This window comes from Artibeus jamaicensis, unplaced genomic scaffold, assembly GCF_021234435.1.
Source record: "Artibeus jamaicensis isolate MK-2021 breed Jamaican fruit bat unplaced genomic scaffold, CSHL_Jam_final contig_76, whole genome shotgun sequence".
Taxonomy (NCBI): domain Eukaryota; kingdom Metazoa; phylum Chordata; class Mammalia; order Chiroptera; family Phyllostomidae; genus Artibeus; species Artibeus jamaicensis.
In genome coordinates, this window is record NW_026521954.1 from 1,906,172 (window position 1) to 1,927,058 (window position 20,887).

General features: G+C 35.8%; 1 protein-coding gene and 1 long non-coding RNA gene across 2 annotated transcripts in view; one reads left to right on the forward strand and one right to left on the reverse strand.

Moving 5' to 3' along the window:
- Nucleotides 1–20,887, forward strand: part of LOC119043861 (uncharacterized) — a 133,658-nt gene that overhangs the window by 102,709 nt on the left and 10,062 nt on the right. The window lies entirely within an intron of this gene.
- Nucleotides 269–20,788, reverse strand: TMEM33 (transmembrane protein 33). Its single transcript, XM_037138091.2, has 8 exons — nucleotides 20,646–20,788; nucleotides 20,436–20,505; nucleotides 16,799–16,893; nucleotides 16,149–16,336; nucleotides 15,394–15,461; nucleotides 14,100–14,233; nucleotides 9,371–9,454; nucleotides 269–5,692 (listed from the first exon to the last, which is right to left on the reverse strand). Exons 2-8 carry the CDS (start codon nucleotides 20,478–20,480, stop codon nucleotides 5,563–5,565), a joined length of 744 nt encoding a protein of 247 aa, XP_036993986.1. The 5' UTR covers nucleotides 20,481–20,505; nucleotides 20,646–20,788; the 3' UTR covers nucleotides 269–5,562.

Consider the following 20,887-nt stretch of genomic DNA (forward strand, 5'->3'; position numbering starts at 1 on the left):
TATAAATCTCACTAAACGAAAAAGGACACCAGGAAGCAGGCGAACAGCTGAGAGACCCACTGTAACCTTTTTTTCAGTCTCACCTTAAATCATTATTTTCCCCCATTTCATACTAGATTACTAAACTATACCATTTCTATTACTTGTGACGAACTGAGGACAAGGGAAGTGTTCAAAACCCCTTTATCCTAATAATAAGGCAATGAAGCACAATGGAAAGCTGAATTCTAACTAAATGTTTTCTGCAACATAACATTTTCAAATCTGCTTAAATCCAGAGAGGTTTTTATTACAGAATTTGATTTTTACATCAATAAAATCTTAGCTATAACAATACAGATGAAGGAACAACAATTTAATTTGTACCGAAATAAATATTAGATACACAAAGCACATACAGTGAAAGAGGGGCCCAGTAAGTTACAAGTGGAGACATTATTTTGGTCAATTACCAAAGAAAGCCCTTGACACGTCCAATTTCACACCATCAAATTTATCATTCTTGCTGATTTAAGCAGAACACAAAACAAATATGGATCCCAGGGCTTACTTTCACAGGTACCAGCACAGATAATTTACTACAGTGATCCAATTTGGAAATCAGTAGGGACCAGTAAATCGCTGCATAAAAGAAAGAGCAAATGAGGTCCTTTTTCCTTAGTGTCAGCAGGCTATGATTACTATGCTTATTAGATTTTCTTGAAAGGACTTCACATTTTCTCAAATATTGAGGAGAAATGTATTTTCCCTCTGAGCCTTACATTAGCATTTATGTGCTCTGGTCTTGAATACAGGGGAATGATGAATTTTTCAATTTATTTTATAAATTTATATAGTCTGGATGGTATTGGCCTGAAGAGTGTAACTCCCCAACCTGTACAATATTAGATATTAAAAATGGATTCACGAGAAGTTACTAAGAAATGCTGACATACTGTATATACAAATTTTTTAGTTCAATATATCCCATTATATAGAGCACCAGAAAAATGCATTTATAAATCAAGCAGTTTTTTATGACTCTAATCCTTGCGACCCTTGTACACCCGTTCCAATGTAACACATCACAAATGTCACCTGCCCAAGACTTTGCCCATTTGGTCTCAACTGATGTAAGCAAAAATGTATGTCAGAAGCAATTTTTTACTTTAAGGTAAAAAAAAAGTCAAAGTTTAGAATTAAAGTGTCATGAACCAAGAGGGAAAAAAAGGTTTAAAAATACTGAGCACATCAAAAAAGTAGCTTCAGAAGGATACGAAGGAAAAAGTGAAATGATCTTGGGGCCTTTTTCTCCTGGAATGCAGCCTAAATTTTAGAGTCCAGCAAAGATACCCATCAATAATTTTTCACTATCACTTTCTAAGAAAAAGAATCAGCGTTAGATTTTTAAAAATACTGTACTTTATCTCTTCTCACGTCAACTGAAAGTCAAGGCCGGTCAGTCTTCCTACTCGCTCTGCACAGAAGGAGAAAGGCCATCCGAGAGTTGATCCTCACACAGGAACGTGTTCCTTTTAAGAACCCACTTGGATGTCACCTTAGAAGATACACATGTCCTAGAATAATTACTACTACCAGGAAGCCTCCCTCAATTTCTTATTGAATTTATTGGGGTGACACTGGTTAATAAAATTTTGTAAGTTTCAGGTATAGAATTCTGTAATACATCATCTGTATACTTTGTGTGTTCACAATTCCAAGTCGTCACCTCCCCAAATTCTAGTTACTCCTTTCTTAATTCCAGATCCCGTAACAACTTTCTGCCCAGAATATTATAAGAGGACTGCTCATTAAAACAACCCCTGGAAAAAGCTCCCGGATATATAAACACATGCTTTGGTATACTCTCTATTGAGCTATACTACCATAAAGCCTCTGCAGAACTCTAATCCTAGAGAAATTCCAACGAGGTATTAAAAGAAACTAGGTGTCTCTGCAACTCAAACTGAATTTACCAATCTAGGTACCATTCCTAATACCCAAAAATTTCAATATGCATTTTTATTTCTATAAAAGTTTAAATTTTAAGAGGTCAAACTGCCTATACCCTCTAGTATATACAAAATAACCATGAAAAAATTTTTAAGTATTGTTTTTCTACACACCTGAAAAAAGAACAATTTTATGACTGATTTTGCTTGGGTGATGTAGAAACTTACAGTAAGAAGAAAAAGAGACATGATCTTAATAATACCTCTCACAACTGTAGCCTATTCTACTGTTTACCTAGAAAGCTGTTATTAACAGGACACATTTTCCAGCTTCTGAGCATTTCAATACTCTAAATATGTACTCAGAATAAATGCTTGCCAAATACTTGAATATTGAGTAATTACATATTTTAAAAAGTCATGGAATTAAAATCCTTAGTTTTATGGCTGACTCAGCTCTTTTAGTGGCTTTTTAACCTTCCCACAATGCAGGTGAAACTGGGGGGCCACTTGAGGAAAGAGCGCCACCTACTGATCAAAACACACTGACCTGTCGGTGGTTACTTTCCCCCCTGAGGTTTTTGTGCCAGAATAGGTAGCAAAATTAGTTGGAATCTGGTTAACAGCTTTGAGGCTAGCAGATCCTAAGGGATTTTGGGCAGGGAAGAAGTTTTAGAATAATTATATTAATCAAATTAAATTCTTTAGCATTAGATAAGTATCTTCACCACAATCCCTCAAAATTAATTTTATTCATTCTGATCTCAAACTTTCAAAAACTACGTTAGTTCCACTTGTCGTGTTACATATATAATCATTTTCTTTCCAAGAGGAATAATACTTATATCCTAAGCCTACAAACCTAATCTGAATGTGTGATCCTGACTTTCAGGAAGAAAGGAAGTATTCTGATAGCACTGTATTTTAGTTCTACAATAGACCTCATAAATCTTTTGTAACTTCTGGTTTTAATATTAACATGCCTTGATTTTCCCTGTAAGGGAGATAACCTAAATATCTAAAACAAATTTTTTTAAAGGCAAGCTTTCATTCTTGCTTACTTCCAGGACCATCTATCTACCTTGGTAAATTTTATCCCAAATAAATTTACTAGTACAAATTGTTATTTAAGAAATTTCTCTTTGGAATGATGTTCAAGTTTAAATTCATGGGGAATCCAGTATAGAAATGGAATATACACTTACTACTGGATAAAGGAAGTTTTGTATGAAGCTTCCCCTGTCCAAGAAAGTGTAATATCTAAAAATGGTAGAAGAACAGAATCTGCTACAGTATTAGATATTCTGGATGTTAAATCATTTTTTTAAGCCTGCTTAAGCAAGCCAGCTATGCTGCTAATTTTCTCCTACTACATTCATTCTATATAGTGCTATTGTAGTTCCTTAATTTTAACTGATAGGTATGCATGTTACACTATAATTTGGGATGCCGTATCAGCTGGTTGTACGTATTCTTATTAGAGTCTGTGACTGTAAGTTCATGCAAACTAAACATCTAGTAATGTTCAAATCGTAAAATGTACTTTTTCATGAGTGTAGGAATATTTCATTTATAAATCAAGCCTTCCTTTAAAGAACAGCCAAACATGAGCATGTCAGAAATATAATCCTGTTTTTGATAAAAAGCCTCGACTTTTAAAGCACAGTGTTTTAATCTGTGAAAGTCCAAATGTTAAAGACCAGATGAATTCTTTTCCTTAGGAAATTTTTTTAGCCAACAGTAATTTTCAGAGTAAAAAAAGAAAAACTCAAAATACAAGCACATTTATAGGTCACTAAAAGTAAATAATAAATAATCACAGTAAAACAGAGCGCACAGAAAGAATATTAACAAGTGTAAAAACTGGTGAAATTCTGAATAGGTCTGTACTTTAGTGAACAATGTTGTTCCAGGATTAATTTTTTAGTCACCTCTATAAATCTAAAATTATCATGAGATTTAAAAATTTGTAAAAACAAAACCAAAAAAACTAGTAACTTAAAAATGTGCCTTCACTGCCAAAATTTCAATATAATTCAAGACATAAACTTTAAAAATATCTTTAGATATCAATAATATACTGTTTACTTAACATTATAGTCACTTTATTGCTCTAGAAAATTTAGTTCTTAAAATAATCAGATTACATATATGGTAATAATGAGGCTAGCCACACACACACACACACACACATACACACACACACACAATCAACTATTTTATGAGGCTGCTTCTCTGAGTAGAAAAATGTTACAAAAAGAGCTGGTTATGGTTGAGCTATCAAGTAGATATCACATTTCTACAGATCAAAAGTTGAACAAAAAGAAAACTGATCTTACTAATAAGTTACCAATGAATGTATTTGAGAAATCCAAATTACATGCAGAAAGAACAGGTTACAAAAACTATTACATTACTCTGTACTAGAATTTTTGCAATGTTTTAAACATTTCTAATCATGCAACAATAAAGATCAAAGTAAACTTTCTAGAGTTGATAGAAGGTCAGTAAACAGGATTTAACATATCATACAACCCAAATCACAGCTGCAGCAATACATCCAATTCCCCCAAATTTGTCCATCATGAAATAGGAAATGTATGTTCTTCCCCCGAATCAATTACCTCACTTATACACCTTCCCATTTAACCTTTCAATCAAACTTGATGGGTAAAGAATGTACAGGATAATCTTCATTATTATTTCAGAAGAAACAGTGAGTATAGTCATATAATAAATCTTCAGTTACAATCCTTTCAAAGGTACCTGAACTGCTACAACTGTCTCATGAAAATTCAAGCGTAAGAATCTGAGAAAAACAGTAGTCAAGAATTTGATGTAGGAACTATAGTAACACTAGTAACATATGTGTCCACACTGTAAAAGAACGACTTCCTAAAACTGTGTGACTACTGCTTTCTGATATAATGACTAGGGGACTCCAAATATTTATCTCATTGGCCAATAAGCTTACAGTTGAGCCTTTAAAAGAAAAATTCAAATCTACAGAAGTATTCATGGAAATAAAATTTTGAACTCCTCTTATAATAGCACATCCAAAATTAATCTGTCCTAACAAAGCAGCACAAAATCAATTTAATAACAATTTGAAGTCAAATACAGTGGGAATGTGGCTTCAATCATCTACCAAAATTTATAAATGGCAAAATACTGTCTCAAAATATGCTGAATTCACATATGTAAATGTTACCATAATGAACTATTATGGTATAAATAGTTATATAGCTAACTATTTATATAACTATTTATATATCTTCCATGTTTATGGATATAAATAAATTCAGGTTACCAATTAGGTTGAAACAAATTATAGAGCTATTGTTACAAGAGAAATAAACATACATGATAAAGGCACAGCAGCATCTAAAAAAATTTGATACATTTATTACAAAATACAAACTTCCTTAACCATTAACAACACAACACAGAATTTTCTTAGAAACTTTTTTATAAAGGCTTGATTCAACATGCCAGGAAAATGTTATTTTCCATTAAGATGAATTTATGTAAATTGGACTGAGGTCAGTTTCACACCTGGAATTAACAATCTCTAGCAGAAGTATCAGCTGCTACTAATGCTTATTTATATTTAACTTAGCTGGATATTATGCTACGCAACTGTTGGTGCCAATCTGCTTATAAAGGCGATGCTCTGGAGACAGAGTCTTCTCACAAACAGTGGGCAAGCAGGTTTCATTATTATATGTTCGACAATAATCCTCAATTCATTAAACAAGGTCCTGCAAAATAAAACAGTTTTCTTTCACAAACACAAGAAAAAAAAGCAACATGATACAAAGCAAATGCTGATGAAGAAATTTCCCACAGCCATAAAGAATTTGAAGAAGTAATAACTAGAATGAACTGCCAACAGTTTTTCACGGAAAACACAAAATAAAATTCTTACATCAACACCTGTCTTTTGGGGGAGAAAGTTCAAACAAAAGCATTTAATAAATGGCTACCTGTGAGGGCTGAGGTTAGGGATGATTTACAGCTTTACAGTAAAATCATGTCTTAACTTAGGCAAATTCAACTAGTTCTAAAAAAGAGGGCAAGACAGTGAAAGTTACATAACATGGGTAATCCCACGTACTATTTCCTTAAATGAACACACGGCCTCTTACAGCTTCCATTTATAAAACAGGAATACGTATCTCAGGGTGAGAGCGAGGTTTCCGTGGGAGAACAAAGAAGATGCTCACTGGATGTTACTGCCCACCTGGATCATTCCACTGATCAAATAGACACTTGTTTGCCTTCAGCCTGAAGCCCCCCAGAACCTGGTTTCCATCACATTCCTGCTTCTCCCCCATCACTCTGCCATGACTCCCATGTTCACTTATGTTGCATGTTTGCAGACTCTGACTTTGCCTTAACTGTGCTCGTTGCCTACAAAGTACTCTTTACTACATACTGTAAACGTTACATAAATTGTATAAACTAGCAGACACAATACCATGTATACTGTAATCTATAGGTGATTTGAAGGATCAACAAAGGTAATTTTTGACTATTCACAACTCCTGCTCTATCTTCCTATATCCTCTGTTATTTCTATGGTTAGGAAAAAGTAATAATCTACTGTTTAAAAAAAGTAAGAATGTAATATGCTCTCACACAAAGACAGGAAGAAAATTTGGAAATATTCCTATTTATCCCAAAGCCTGCCCTTCTTCTTGTACCTCCTTCGTGACAGCCCTATTACTCACAACTCAGGTTCCCAGGCTTGAAACCTGGAGGGCGTCTTTGTCTCATTCTCCTTCCCCAGACCCTAAGTTCCTACCCTCCTAAGTATCTCTCACATTTATCTCCTCCTTTACCAGTGAGTTAGGTCAGGCTCTGGACTACTCTAACAGTCTTTGATCTACCTTTTTCTCCTTTTGGTGAGCCTGTAATCCACCATCTGGAATGATATTTCTAAATCAGACTTCACTACATTCTTAACCCCTCCACATTCGAAACTTCAAGTGTTCTTCTTACTTTGAAATAAAATCCAAACTTTCACGACCCACCTACCTTGCTTGGCCCAGATCTTTATTGTTTTCCTATACACTTCTCCTCAGCTCAAGCAACAGGCACCGCTGCTATGCCAAGCCCGTTCAGGCCCCCCGCCAGAACTCAGACTCCAAAAGACTCGGCTTATGTTACCAGCTCCTCAGTGTATTTTCATCCCTCTCCCTCTGTTCTCTGTGCATTCACAGCAGCACCTTCGTCGTCATCACACTGCCTTATATATAGCTGTCTAATTCACTTGGCCCTAAATTGCTAGAAAGCAGGTACTTCAAAAGTACAAAAACATGTTATCACCAACACACAATCATATCTTCTAAATAAATAAATCTAATGAATAAAGCTAGCAGGCACATGAAAAATACTCTAGTCGAATACTCTCAAGTTACAGACATGGCTGAAAGAGGCTGGCCCAAAGCCACACGGCTGGTTCCTACCCTGACATAATCTAGATAAAGTCACAGAGTTACCTGGTTTGGAGAGGCACTGACAACAGAACTTTCAGCGATGACCAAAATGCACTTGAAATGTGGTTAGTATAATTAATTCAAAAACTGAGTTTTAAATTTCATGAATTTTAATGTAAATGGTCAAATGTGGCCAGTGGCTACCATATTACACAGCTCTGGACAATCTACAGGAGGCATCTATAAGCACTGATACCACTAACTTGAGAATAAATATCATAATAGGTAAAAATGGTACAAATTGGCCATTAGACTGCCTCAAAACCCTTAACAAAGTGTGGTATAGAAATTGTGGCTTTACAGCCCATATACCAATACCTACAGGCTCAAATACCTTCCATTACCTTTCCACAGTTTTGGTTAAAATGTGCACTCATGTGAGAACTCTGAGGATGTTTATTACTACATAACTGTGTTATCTTCATCCACTGTTATGCTTCCCTTTTTATTTCACTGGACACTTCTCAATTTGTTTGTTTTGACCTTATTTAAGGGTATGTGGAAAAATGTGAGTGGAGAAGAGGGCATAAAGAAGTAGATAAAAACAAATCTGATGAAAACTGGATGGCAGGGGACCAGAAAATATCTGAAATGAATACATGGACCAGAAAGGAAAAAGGCAAAAGCTTATGGAATCAGTAAAATGGAAGGTTTATTTGCAAGTAGGGACTAGTTAATAATCTATGACTAATGTGAGTAAACTCTATTTTAGGAAATATTGTAAATTGTCTAAGAAAGTGTAAAAACTCTAAAACAAAAAAGAATCAGTATCTTCTAAACCATTACTTCATTTCTCCCCAAGTTTTCTCCTCTACCAATGAAGAAATAACTTGTCTAAAGTCACATACCTAGCAAGTAATAGGCCAGCATTCAAATTTAGTTCTATTTACTTTGCATGTGAAAATACAACAGAAATCATGCTAATGTACTCAGTGGATTTCTGGTTGAATTCTGTTACATGCTCGACTTATTTTAAACTCGAAAACAAAAACTACATTAACAACACTATCTGAATAACACATTTCAGAGGCTATTAAAAACAGCTATTCATTTCAACTTTATAACTTTTGAGATAAGCATAACAATTTAAGCCTCCATTCCTGAACACTACAGTAAGTCACTAACATAATCTTCAATTTTTCCACTCGAGGGGTTCTGCAAAAGGCTATCTGAAGATTATTATGATCACATCAAAACCACTGTCCCATATTCTGAAAGATAAATTCCGCACTTCCTACCGTGAAACTCAGAACGTTTTATGATATGGCTCCAAGACACCATTTTAATCACTGCTCCACCACCCACCATTCAAAATCTTCCTCAGGTGCCCAACAGGTCCACTCAATGCCCCTTAAACATGGCTGTTACCTCCAAACCTGTACTCCTACTTGTCACTGCACGTAAAATGCTTTTACCCATTCTCACCACTGACTCAAAGACTTCATTCCTTCCAGAACCAATTAAATCTCTATTTTGTGAAACTCCCCCAGGCTCTTCTACATTCTGGCTCAATGATTCTTCCCTCCAGTGGACGATAGTACCAATATGATAAGTAAATATACAACAACTATAGTCACAAATTGACTTGTGAATACTGTATCCTCAACCAGTGTTTTCCTCTTTTATTATTTGACATATGTTTTGTTTCTTCAGCTATGAAAATTCCTTACGACTTGTGGGACTTGTCTTACCCATCTTTAAATCCCTGAAGCTTTAGTACTCTTTTTGAGGTGGTCAAGATAACTCCAGTCTCAGTTTTTGAAAGAAATACAAACACCTTCTCATGCACCCTAGATAGTTCTGAGGCCTAGAACTTAAATGTACAAAAACACTGCTTGCTTCTAAATTCTAACATAAAAGCTAAATCATATAAAAGTTGTAAGTACTGCACATTACAATACTCTTAACAAAACATATTTGAACTAATCACCAGCTTACCGACAATACGGATTTCTTCGAGAGGAATATCGGAGAGTAAGGAATCTATAGTATATAAAAGGCTGGAGCAAACTTCCTTGACCACTGAAATAAACAAATACAAAAGTAATAAAAATACATTATCAATTCATACACACACTCTCAAACTTAAAGGCAATTTAACTGCAGAGTATGTCTTTATTCATCAAGTGGTCATAGTAATACCTATCATTATCTAAATCCAAGTTACTGTCAAAAAGGAAATAGAAAAATGTATATATGATTAGTAGAGAATAAAATGTTAGTTTAAATTTTAATGAGCATGTATGTATTCATGCATATATTACTTTTTAAATTTTTAAAAGCTACTAAATAAATCAGATACATAAATGTTATATATGCTTCCATAATTACTAACAATTGATTATTAAGTTTTAAAACTTTGTAGCATATTAAAAAGCCATTCATTTTATATTTAACAACAAAAAACACTAATAAACTCACAAAAGCTCACTTACAAATTTTCATACCTTATTCTAATGATTTTTCTTAGTTAAAAAGTATAATTACAATACCCCAAGAGTCATACATGATTATGAAATTTTAATTCTGGAATTCTTTCCTAGGAAAAACTACCTGGATTAAGAAAGATATTTACTGAAACAACTACAGATAAAATGCAGCAACAACATGGACAGGCAGGTAGCAGGGGTAAACATATTATGTTTAGCTGATGAACTTAGCACACAAGAACTTAAAATCCTGATTATGAAAACTATACAACAACTTTGGAGAAAGCAGAAAACTACAGATACTACTATTTTTGTGTGTAATGAAGTACATTAAGATGTGAAATGTTTGTTTCTCAGGTTAATTTTTTAGCCTCTTCTTCTAAATTGTGATATTACCTTCATAACAAAAATAATTTATACAATCACATATTTATCACTAATTTTTCTTAACAAATCCTATAACAAATCTTTAACTTTAAATTGAAAAAGTAATATACATACTATAGAAAATACTGATAGCAAAGAACATTCAATGAAGAACAAACTTCTCATCATCCAAGTCAGCTCCTTCCTCAAAGTTATAGCACCATGTCCATCCCTCCAAAAATTTATACACAACAAGTGTATCTAATAACTAACACTGTATAGTGCTCACTTTACAATTCACTGAATCCATTTAACAACTTTAGGAAAGAAGTGGTTATTATCATTCCCATTTATTTTTTTAAAGATTTTATTTCTTTTTAGCCCTGGTTGGTGTGGCTCAGTGGATTGAACGTGGGCCTGTGAACCAAAGGGTCACCAGTTCCATTCCCAGTCAGGGCAAATGCCTAGGTTGCGGGCTGGTCCCTAGTAGGAAGCTCGCAAGAGGCAATCACACATTTATGTTTCTCTCCCTCTCTCCTTCCCATCCTCTCTCTCTAAAGATAAATGAAATCTTTAATAAAAGACTTTATTTCTTTTTAGAGTGAGGGCAAGGGAGATAGAGGAGGAGAAAGATCAACTGGTTGCCTCTAACATGCACACAACCAGGGAATGAACCCGCAACATAGGCAGAATCTTTTGGTCTGTGGGACAATATCCAACTCACAGAGCTACACCAGTCAGGGCTCATTCCCATGTAAATATGAAGAAACTAAGGTAGGAAGAAACATATCTATGCCATGACACATAAACACTCCCCAAAACATAAATGCAGAACACCCTGGAGTGTTAATAAACTTTTAAACTTACTCTATCTTGGAGATCATCCCCTATCACAACAAAAAAATTCACCTCATTCCTTTTACAGCCTCCAGTAGCCTATCTCATGCATGTACTATTATGCAACAAGCTCTCTACGGACCAATATGAAGCTATGGTGTCATTCTTTTGTCTTTGTACACTGCACATGTGTGCATGTATGTGTAAGGTAAACTCATATTTTATGTTCATTTTAAAACTCATACAGAGCTTTAAGCATTACTGCTCCAAATATAACTTAATAAAGCTTTTTAATATTAGGTAAGCTTTTACCATGAAGGTGTCACTTAAAGAATTTAAAGTGGCCCTGGCTAGTGTCGCTCGGTGGATTGAATGCCAACCTGTGAACTAAAGGGTCGCCAGTTCGATTCCTAGTCAGGGCACATGACTGAGTTGTGAGCCAGGTCCCTGGTTGGGGGCGTGTAGAGGCAAAAGGTCAATGGATCTCTCACACATCGATGCTTCTCTCTCTCTCTTTCTGCCTCCCTTCCCATCTCTCTAAAAAAATAAATAAATACTTAAAATATATGTAAAATGGTCTTTAATTTTATAGCCTGTCTTATATTCAAGTGACATAGAGCATTAACAGCTTTTCCTATTAGGGATTACATAGAACTTTATCACCTTACTTCAATTTTTTAGAATAACAAAGTGCTTTCTCTATTTGCGTATTTCTGATAAATTCTCATCACCTTTATAGTAATCTTGAAAGACTAAAATCACTTTGTACATAAGCAGTACTTCAATAAAAGATCAAGCAGCACAACTGAGTTAATGTACCAGTACAGTCAGAACCTGGCACTCCAACAAAAATTCACTGCAGTTCCCCAAAGGAGGTTTTTGTCTAAGTGTGCATGACATCTTAGCATTTCAGTATAATTATCTTAAGCTGATTTAAGAGAATAAATTATTTTGCTTGTTAAACAGAACTATCAAGTGTAAATATTAATTATCTTCATACAAAGAACTAGTTTTAGAATCTACATTTTAACTCTCATCCAGTTACATGAAGCAAATCACAGAACCTGGTGTGACCCAAGAAACAGAAAAACAAGAAAGTAAGTGGGGGTGGGGGTAGCAGGGACCTTTACTAAAAGAGTCTAAACGTCTGATCAGAAATCACGAGAGAGATGAACTACCTTTCAGGACAAAAGTTTTAGAGCAGAATAATAGACAAATACAGCTGCATCAAAGCTCACATTCAACATTCATAGAATATAGGAGCCGGAAGGATTTTAGGCAATTTTTTACTTCTACTAGTTTTTTGAATGTGGAAAATCAAGGTTCAGAAGGTTAAGTTAATGGTCAAATCAACTAGAATCCAGATCCCTAATACCCAATGAGAAGTCTTCCCATTGTATCATTCTAGAACTTTATTAGGTTACATTATCTAGTTGGGACCCCACAACTCAAGCAACAGGTGGTAGGAAAACAGTTAAAAGAATAGAACAAATGCCTTTATGAGGAAATCGATAAAATTATTAGTTTGAAAAGAAACTGTTAAAGAAAGCAGTAACTGTCAGGTACGTAAAAACCTCAGGCAATAACATTAAAATATTTCATAAACAAAAATAAGTTTGATGTTAATAAGACTATGGAAATTTATCCAGTTACAGAAAACAGGTAGTATAGACATTTTAGATGACAACCTGTCATGTTCAATTATACACAAAATGCACCTAGCTTAGACTGAACAAAGTCAATTCAGGTATCCAGGTGAGAGATAATACTGATTAAAAAAAGTGAGTATTTGGGAACAAATGCCCTTCCAAACAAGGGAACATGTAGTAAGATGCAGCATGCTAACATGATGGAACACGACACAGTCACTAACTTAAACAACAACTCTGTACGTCAACATAAGTAAGTCACAAAAACACTATAGGAGTAGAAAACGTAAGACGCAGACAACTGACGCATTGTAACTTTGGATATAAAATAAAACCTAAACAAAACCCCACAACCATAATAGAGTAATATATATTTTCTAGCTATTTGCATAAGCATTTTTAAAAAGATTTTGTTTATTTATTTATTTTTAGAGAAAGAGGAAGGGAGAAAGGGAGAGAAACTTCAATGTGAGAAACATTGACTGGTTGCTTCTTTACGTGCCCTGACCCAGGACCACACTTGCAACCCAGGCATGGACCTCGACTAGAGATGGAACTGGCAGCCTGTCCTTTGCAGAACACCCAACCAACCAAGCCACACCAGTCAGGGCTTAGTAAGCATTTTAAAAGGATGACACAACACACGTTATCAAACTCCTTACCTCTGCAAGGAGACAGAAATACTATTACGATTCATAGCCAAATGGTATTGTAGCTTTTATTTGTAGTGTCCTAGTACATGTGAAACTAAAAACTGAAAAAGCAGTAATCCAGGCAGAAATGTAGTTTTAAAACTTAAATGCAAGAATGTTGATGAAATAGTCAATACTCTACTTTTCTAACATTCTAATTTTTAAAAGGATGGCTTTCCATATTCAAGCATTACTTCTTTTTTGCATTACTTCTATAATTAAGATACAAATAAAATATGGAGGTAGTAGTAGGCAACAATTAATACCAGACTATAATTTTTTTAGATTTTTTTGTCTGGGATAAGAAAAATCATCTTACTAATAGAAGAATGGACTAACCCAGACTTCCCAAGATTTTTCAAAGGTAGTTAGTTATTCTGAAATTAATTTCTGAACATTAAATAATAAATCACAAAGACTGATACATAATACCTGTTCCTAGGTTTACTATGTCTCAGATATTCCACTACAAAGTGAAAAGATAATGGCTAAGATTCATCTAGCTCTACATACCAGTATCTACTTCAACGGATTTAAGCAACATAAAATTTGTTAATATATTTATATTTATTCATATACATTTATTGCATCAATAAATATACATTATATATTTGCTACATTTATTACATTCACTGGAGTTAATATATTTATAATATTCATCAGCCTCCCAAAACAAATGTATTTTTATTCTTACCTAAAAAGCATAAAAACTGTAGCAGGCATCAAGAGTATTTCATTACAAGCAATGAATTTCAGAATATTCTGTTGATTAGCGCTTAATTTATCCAACATAGATCTCAGCAGAGGTAAACTATTTGAACCTTTTGCCTAAAACATCAGAAAACAAACATTAGAAATAATAAAGCATTTCTGATCAATTATTATCTTTCTTTAAAATAGCATATTCAACAGGACATACAACCAAAAGACAATCATTTGGAAATGATGATATAAAGTACAGCAACTATTCAAGGACTTCAGTTAGTGTGTTCTCCTATTTGATCATATTTTTTGTATTTGAAGATTTAAAAAGAAAAATGTTTAACACAAGTCCTTTTCATTCTTAGATGCTTCATTTTTCTTAAGATTAGATTATTTCACATAAATGGTGGTTATTTCTCTCCAACCATAATGAAATCTGACTACCTAGTAATACAGTTAAAGTATCTGTGACTCCTTAGCTAACTAGAAATAGAAATTCCCAAGTCTAATTACTCCTGTAAACAAAGAACTAGAGAGATTAAAAAAGCCAGCGCAAGGCAAAACTGGATTTTTAAAAAAGACTGCTTTATTTTTAGAGAGAGAGGAAGGGAGAGAGAGAAGGAATGAAAGAAACATCAATGTGTAGTTGCCTTTAGCAAACCCCATATTGGGGACCTGGCCCATAACCCAGGTATGTGCCTTGATTGGGAATTGAACCAGCAATGCTTTGGTTCGCAGGCCTGCACTCAATCCACAGAGCTACACCAGCCAGGCCAAATTTGGGTATTTTAAATCAAATATCAGTCAAGCTATGCAGTCGAGCTACCTGGCACACTTAAGTTAGGCTTAATAAGAACCCCAGGAATAAGAAATTTTAGGAAAGTACCAGTTCTGAGCAGTAGAGTAAAAGAAATTCAGTATACTCTACTCAGCTTATATATTAGAATTAAATACTGACAGCACAAGACATTTCTGCCAACTTGTCAAACCTAAAAGATTTGATTCCTTTAAATGATAGAGATCTATTTCAAACTTTACAAATTCCTGGAGCAACTGGGGGTTAATTTTAAATACAACTTTTTGTCAACAAAATATACCATTTTGTGAAATGTAAATAAAATATTCCAAAGTTCGAAGTTTCAAATCACTAAATAATTTAGGGAAGTTTGTAAGGATTAGAGAAACTTTTTGTGACAAAAGCCAAAATGTTGTAGAGCTCAAATTCAAGTCAACTGGCTGTAATGTGGGAATGTAAAAAAAAAAAAAAAAATCATAGTTTTACTTACGTCAAGAACCTTTTTTGTGTATGTCGCGGCATGAAGCAAAGAGAATAACAAGACTGGAAAAATACTCACTAAAAAAAAACAATTAAGGAAAACAGTCAAAATTCATCAACTACTTGGCAAACAGGCTATGTGTTATGTCTGAAATGGCATCTGCTAAAATGAGTTCAGCGACAACTTTTCTTCAGTGTTGCAAGGATTAAAAGTCAAATTCGTATGAAATGGCAAACAGGTGTTCAAAAAATGTTTCCTCCTATTCTAAAAATTATCTAAAAAGGTAGTATCTAGTCTGAAAGATATATTTTCTTGTGCTTCTAGTAAGTATACTTGTATAATACTCAAGAACTCTTAAGAGCAGCACTTCTCAAAGAACAAAACACTTTCTTTCCTGAGGGATGATCTGCAAAAGGAAAATAACAATGAAGACGATTAAGTTTAGGAAACACCAGAAGTCTTAGTCTCCCGATGTACATCAGCACATCAAAGGTCCTATAGTAAAGAAACCTATTTACCAGTTCACCTAGTGTGCTTCCCTAAGGTACTAAATACTCGCCCCCTTCTTCCATCCCTCCCTTTTGGGGTTTTTTCTTTCTAGAATACTTATTATCACCCCACAACACTTTCAAAATATGTAAACATATGAATTCCAAATGGGTGATTTCATTCTTATTATCTCCAGAAATCAACCATGTGTCCCTATTTTCTAGTCTATCCATAGCAACAGGCAATATTATTGTCAATAAGGTACAAAAGGATACTTGTAACAGGGTAGGAATTGACAAAGATGAGTGAATACAGCAGGTAGTGGCAGCTGTCCTCCAACAAAGCTTGGGCCAGGAATGCTCTGCTTAACTGGAAGTGCGGTAATCTTTGATGCAGCCTCAGAGCACTGGTAAGAGCATTTGCCAGCAAAGCACGTTGGTAAAAGCTTGCTGCTTCATGCAACCTGCAAATTACCAGAGGAGAGGTTATCATGAGACATAAACAGCTACCATGCCTCTTCCTCCTCTGTGAATTGCATCATAATTGCACAACACCTAAATCCATTACTTAATTATAAACAGAAAAAATTTTACTAGAATCTACTGTACATTCTTACAAGCATCACTTCATATATGTAACTGAATTTAATAAAGCAGTCATTCTTTCCATTATGTTCAAAAGTCCAAAATGCAAAAAATATGAACTCATTTGCACAAATCCATTTTTCTCTCAGATTTTCAATGTGATGTTAGTTTCCACAAAGCACATAATACAATATATCCCTCCAGTGAGTGACATTAAATTATTAGTGCCTTAAAGACAAGACTTGTGTTTAACCCCTTGCAGTTTAGTAAGTCTTGAAACTAAAAGATATTGCATAAAAACTGACTGGAGTATCAAAGACAGAAAAAGATATAGTACATACCCAAGAAGAGGCAGAACAAACAAAGCAGAGCAGTAAACTGTGAACAAGCGAGAAAGCCACATTGCTGTGTCCAGTTTATTGGTCATCATGAATTGCTGGATTTAAAAAGAAAAATATTGTAGTAAGCTAAGGCTCCAAATTATGTTTATAAGGGTAAAGATTATGCAGTTTTATTCCTATTCAAAAGGTTTTAATGATTGTGTAACAATAGTATTGCTTTTTTAAGATCATAAATGAAAACTCTTAGAGCAATTATTTTACCTAACAAGTCTAAACACCTTAGAGCCTTACACTTTTGATGTGGAAAGCACTAGAAGTACTTAAATACAAAAATACCAAATAGACTAATTAGGAAAAAATTTTTGAAAAAATTCACTACAGTTGTCTGTATTCCTCCTGCACTTGTAACACTGACTTCATCTGTTTTAAAAGAACATTATAAGAACTGCTTTCAAGAGAACTATAGCCTATTCTTTAAAAAATCTCAAATTCAAATAGGTATGTCTCGGATCTGAATAAAATGGTATCGTACAAAGCCACTTGGGATTAAATAAAACTTTACAAAGGACAATGCTAACAGCCCTCACTACTGAACCCGGCCTACGGGGGAGCTGCCTATGTACACAGAAGGGCCTGACTGCTGCTCTAAACAGGTGCTCCTGGCAGGACACAGGAGTTAAATGGCATCTGCCTCCCTGATTTTATGACTTTCTCATCCCCCGGAAGCACCCCGACAAGTCTTACCCTGGCCTCAGTGGCCCTATACTGAATTTCCATACCACTTTCTTCTCCCGTTTTTCTCATTCTCTGTTCCTTTGCTTCTTTTTGCCAATAGATGTGTCCATCACCACTAACGCAGTAACTTCAAATCTGTCCCACATTCTAAATCACCTGATATCCAGATTCTAAAGTGGCTTTTGTATTTGTTGATAGGATCTACATACGTAATTTTTATATAAAGGTCTAACACTAACAGCTCTGGCTGGCGTGACTCAGTGAATTGAGTGCTGGGGCTACAAACAGAAAGGTTGCCAGTTTGATTCCCAGTCAGGGCACATGCCTGGATTGAGGGCCAGGTCCCCATTTGGGGGAGGCATCTGGTTAATGTTTCTCTCAAACATCACTGTTTCTCTCTCTCTGTTTCTCCCTCTCTCTAAAAAGAAATTTAAAAAAAGATGTAACATAAACGTGTGTGGATATATAAACAAGTTTCACAAAATATACTTATCCATACTACATGTGATGGATTTTAGCATTCTGTATTCTAGTTAATGTTCTTTCTTAAAGATCTTATTTATTTTTAAATAGATGGGAAGGGGAGGGACAAAGGAGAGAAACATCAATGAGTGAGAGAGAGAAACATCAATCGGCTGCCTCTAGCACCTGCCCCCAACGGGGGACCAAACCTGCAACCCAGAAATCGAACAGGCGACCTTTGGCTTTGTGCCAACAACACCCAGCCAACTGAGCCACACTAGTCAAGGGTTTACTTAATGTTTTAAAAATATTTATGCGGTTCCACTAAACTGATTTAAAAACTCATTAATGGGTCTTAACCTAGAGTCTAAAACCCTAGTCTAAGCAATCTAATTATTTTTTAAAGGAAGATGCACAGGGTGGAACAAAAAAAGGTTTACAATTTGAGTATGCAAAAACAGTTTCTTCTTGTATTACTATTTATTAATTATCGTATCATTTTTCATACAAACAACTGTAAACCTATTTTTGACCCACCCTATAAAAAGATTTTGGAAAAAATGCAAGTAAATTTTAAAATTCGAAGATGTTTTATTGCATGTCTTTTTAACAAAATGCAGATTACTTCAGAAATATGCCTCTAGTCCATCCTACCCAACTATACTGTTTACTCCTCTAAATTTAAATGATCACCAGCAGTGAAGAGGAAGGATGAATCCAGCTCACTATGCTCATTTTCTCTACGGATATTCAGATTCTACACCACAGTTAGAAATTTAATTTAGGAACACTTTCTTTATTACTTAAAAATGTTTTTCCTTTTGACTCCAGAGGGGAAGGGAGGGAAAATGAGGGAAACACTGATGTGAGAAAGAAAGATGGATTGGTTGCCTACCGCATGCGCCTTGCCTGAGGACAGAACCCTTAATCCACCCATGTGCCCTGACCAGGAATTGAACCCAAGACCTTTCAGACTGCAGGACAAAGCCCAACAAACTGAGCCACACCAGTCAGGGCTAGAACATTTTCTTTAAAACCTGTTTGTTTAGGGTGCTTGCTTTGTGATAACTCATTGAGCAATGCATCCTATTTTGTACAGTTTCATGTACATATATTTTATTACACAACCAAAAAGATTTTTTAAAATGTACTGCTTTAAATTTTAAGAGTGAACTACCTAATCATGTTATAAACAATTGAAGCAAAAAACAGCACTGGATCTTTGAATGAAAAACTATTCATGCAGTCTCAAAGTACCATGTCACAGATTACTTTTTAATAACAAAGGCAAAAAAGGTATCTTTACAATGGAGAATCTGGTGGATACCACCTTAACCATATAATCAAATTTTGTGTCTCCAAAGATGGGATAAATCAACATAAGATGCTTCCTACTATATACAATGCACTGAGAAGGACAGAATTTCACTTATATAATATTCCTGCAAAAGTGCTTAACCTGAATCTAGTCTTCAGGAGTGGAAAAATAAGATCAGACAACTCCAATTTAAGGAGTATTCTGCAAAACAACAGCTCTGAGCTCTGGAAAGACAAACAGGAGGAGGGCAAGGGACCTATTCTAGGCTAAAATAAAGGCTGAAGGCAGGTAAAGGCAATGCATGCTTTTTGATTGAACCCTGGATGAGGAGAAGGCAGCTTTACAAGACAATTGAGGAAATCTGAATATGGACTGACTGAGATTTTAACATGTATCAACGTTAAATCTCCGAACTTTAACTGCAAAAACTGCACTGATGACTGTAGGATGAACTATCATGATATATGCAATTAACTCTCAAAAGGTTCTGCAAAATAAAGAAAATAGGAAGTGTACCTATAGAGATGCCGCAAAATGTTTAAAAAAGAAAAACTGCTCAATTCACATACTCATAGTGTTTAAAATTAGAGGGCAATACTGCTTCGGGTACAAGTAACTCGATGGCAGTAAATCTCCATCTTAGGGATAAGAAATTCACAAAAGCGTAATATTTTCCTTTGTAAAAAATGACGAAAGGAAGAAAACAAAAGACCACTCTCCTCCTTTGCCTAGTTTTCATATAATGACATAAAAGGGGTAGAAATGTTCTCTTGCCCACAGGCGTGTGCGGAATGAGCAGTATCATGGCACAGTCTCATGTGGCACCTTTAACCTTGGGACCGAGGGGGCGAAGAGGCAAGAAGGCCCGATCTCCACGGCACACAGGTGTGGGCCACCTGCTCCAGGCCGGCCCGCCCACGGGTCTGACTTCGCTTCCGAAAAAGAAAAGTTGTAGCTGACTCTACTTCTCCCCTCTCCCCCCAACGCCCAGCTCCAGCCCAATCACTACTTCCAGTCCTGAGAGCAATGGGCTTCTGAAACACCTCACACACGACTTGCAACACTTCCTGCTCTTTCCAACCTCTTGCAAATCAAGCCAGACCACTCTGCCCTCTCACTTACCACTGCGCCTGCCCCTTGGGGGCCGTTCGGAGCTGTATCCGCCATAGGGGGACACACACGCGTCTGGACGCTGCAATTGGGAAAAGAAATAAATGTCAGCGCAGCAGCCACGGCTACGGTAACCGGCTTCCCTGCCCGGAGCCACACGGCCGGAGCGCCCTGCGGGAGCTCCAACCCACCAGGGGAAAGTTCTCAGTGCAGAGGACTCACCCGCGGACACCTGCAGTGGCCCGGCAGTACCAGTCCGGCACCGCCGAGGGCAAAGCTGCGTTTCTAGAAAGACCGGAGCGAAGGCGGAGCTTCGAAACCTGGACCTAGAAGGCCGCTCTAAAGCCGGGGCCGGGTTATTGACGGAACAGGAAATGCTCCTTTCACTTCCGTGGGAAAGGGGCGGTGGAGAAAGGAAACCAGGAGCGGTGCCCCGGTGCACAACGGGAAATGTAGTAGTTCTT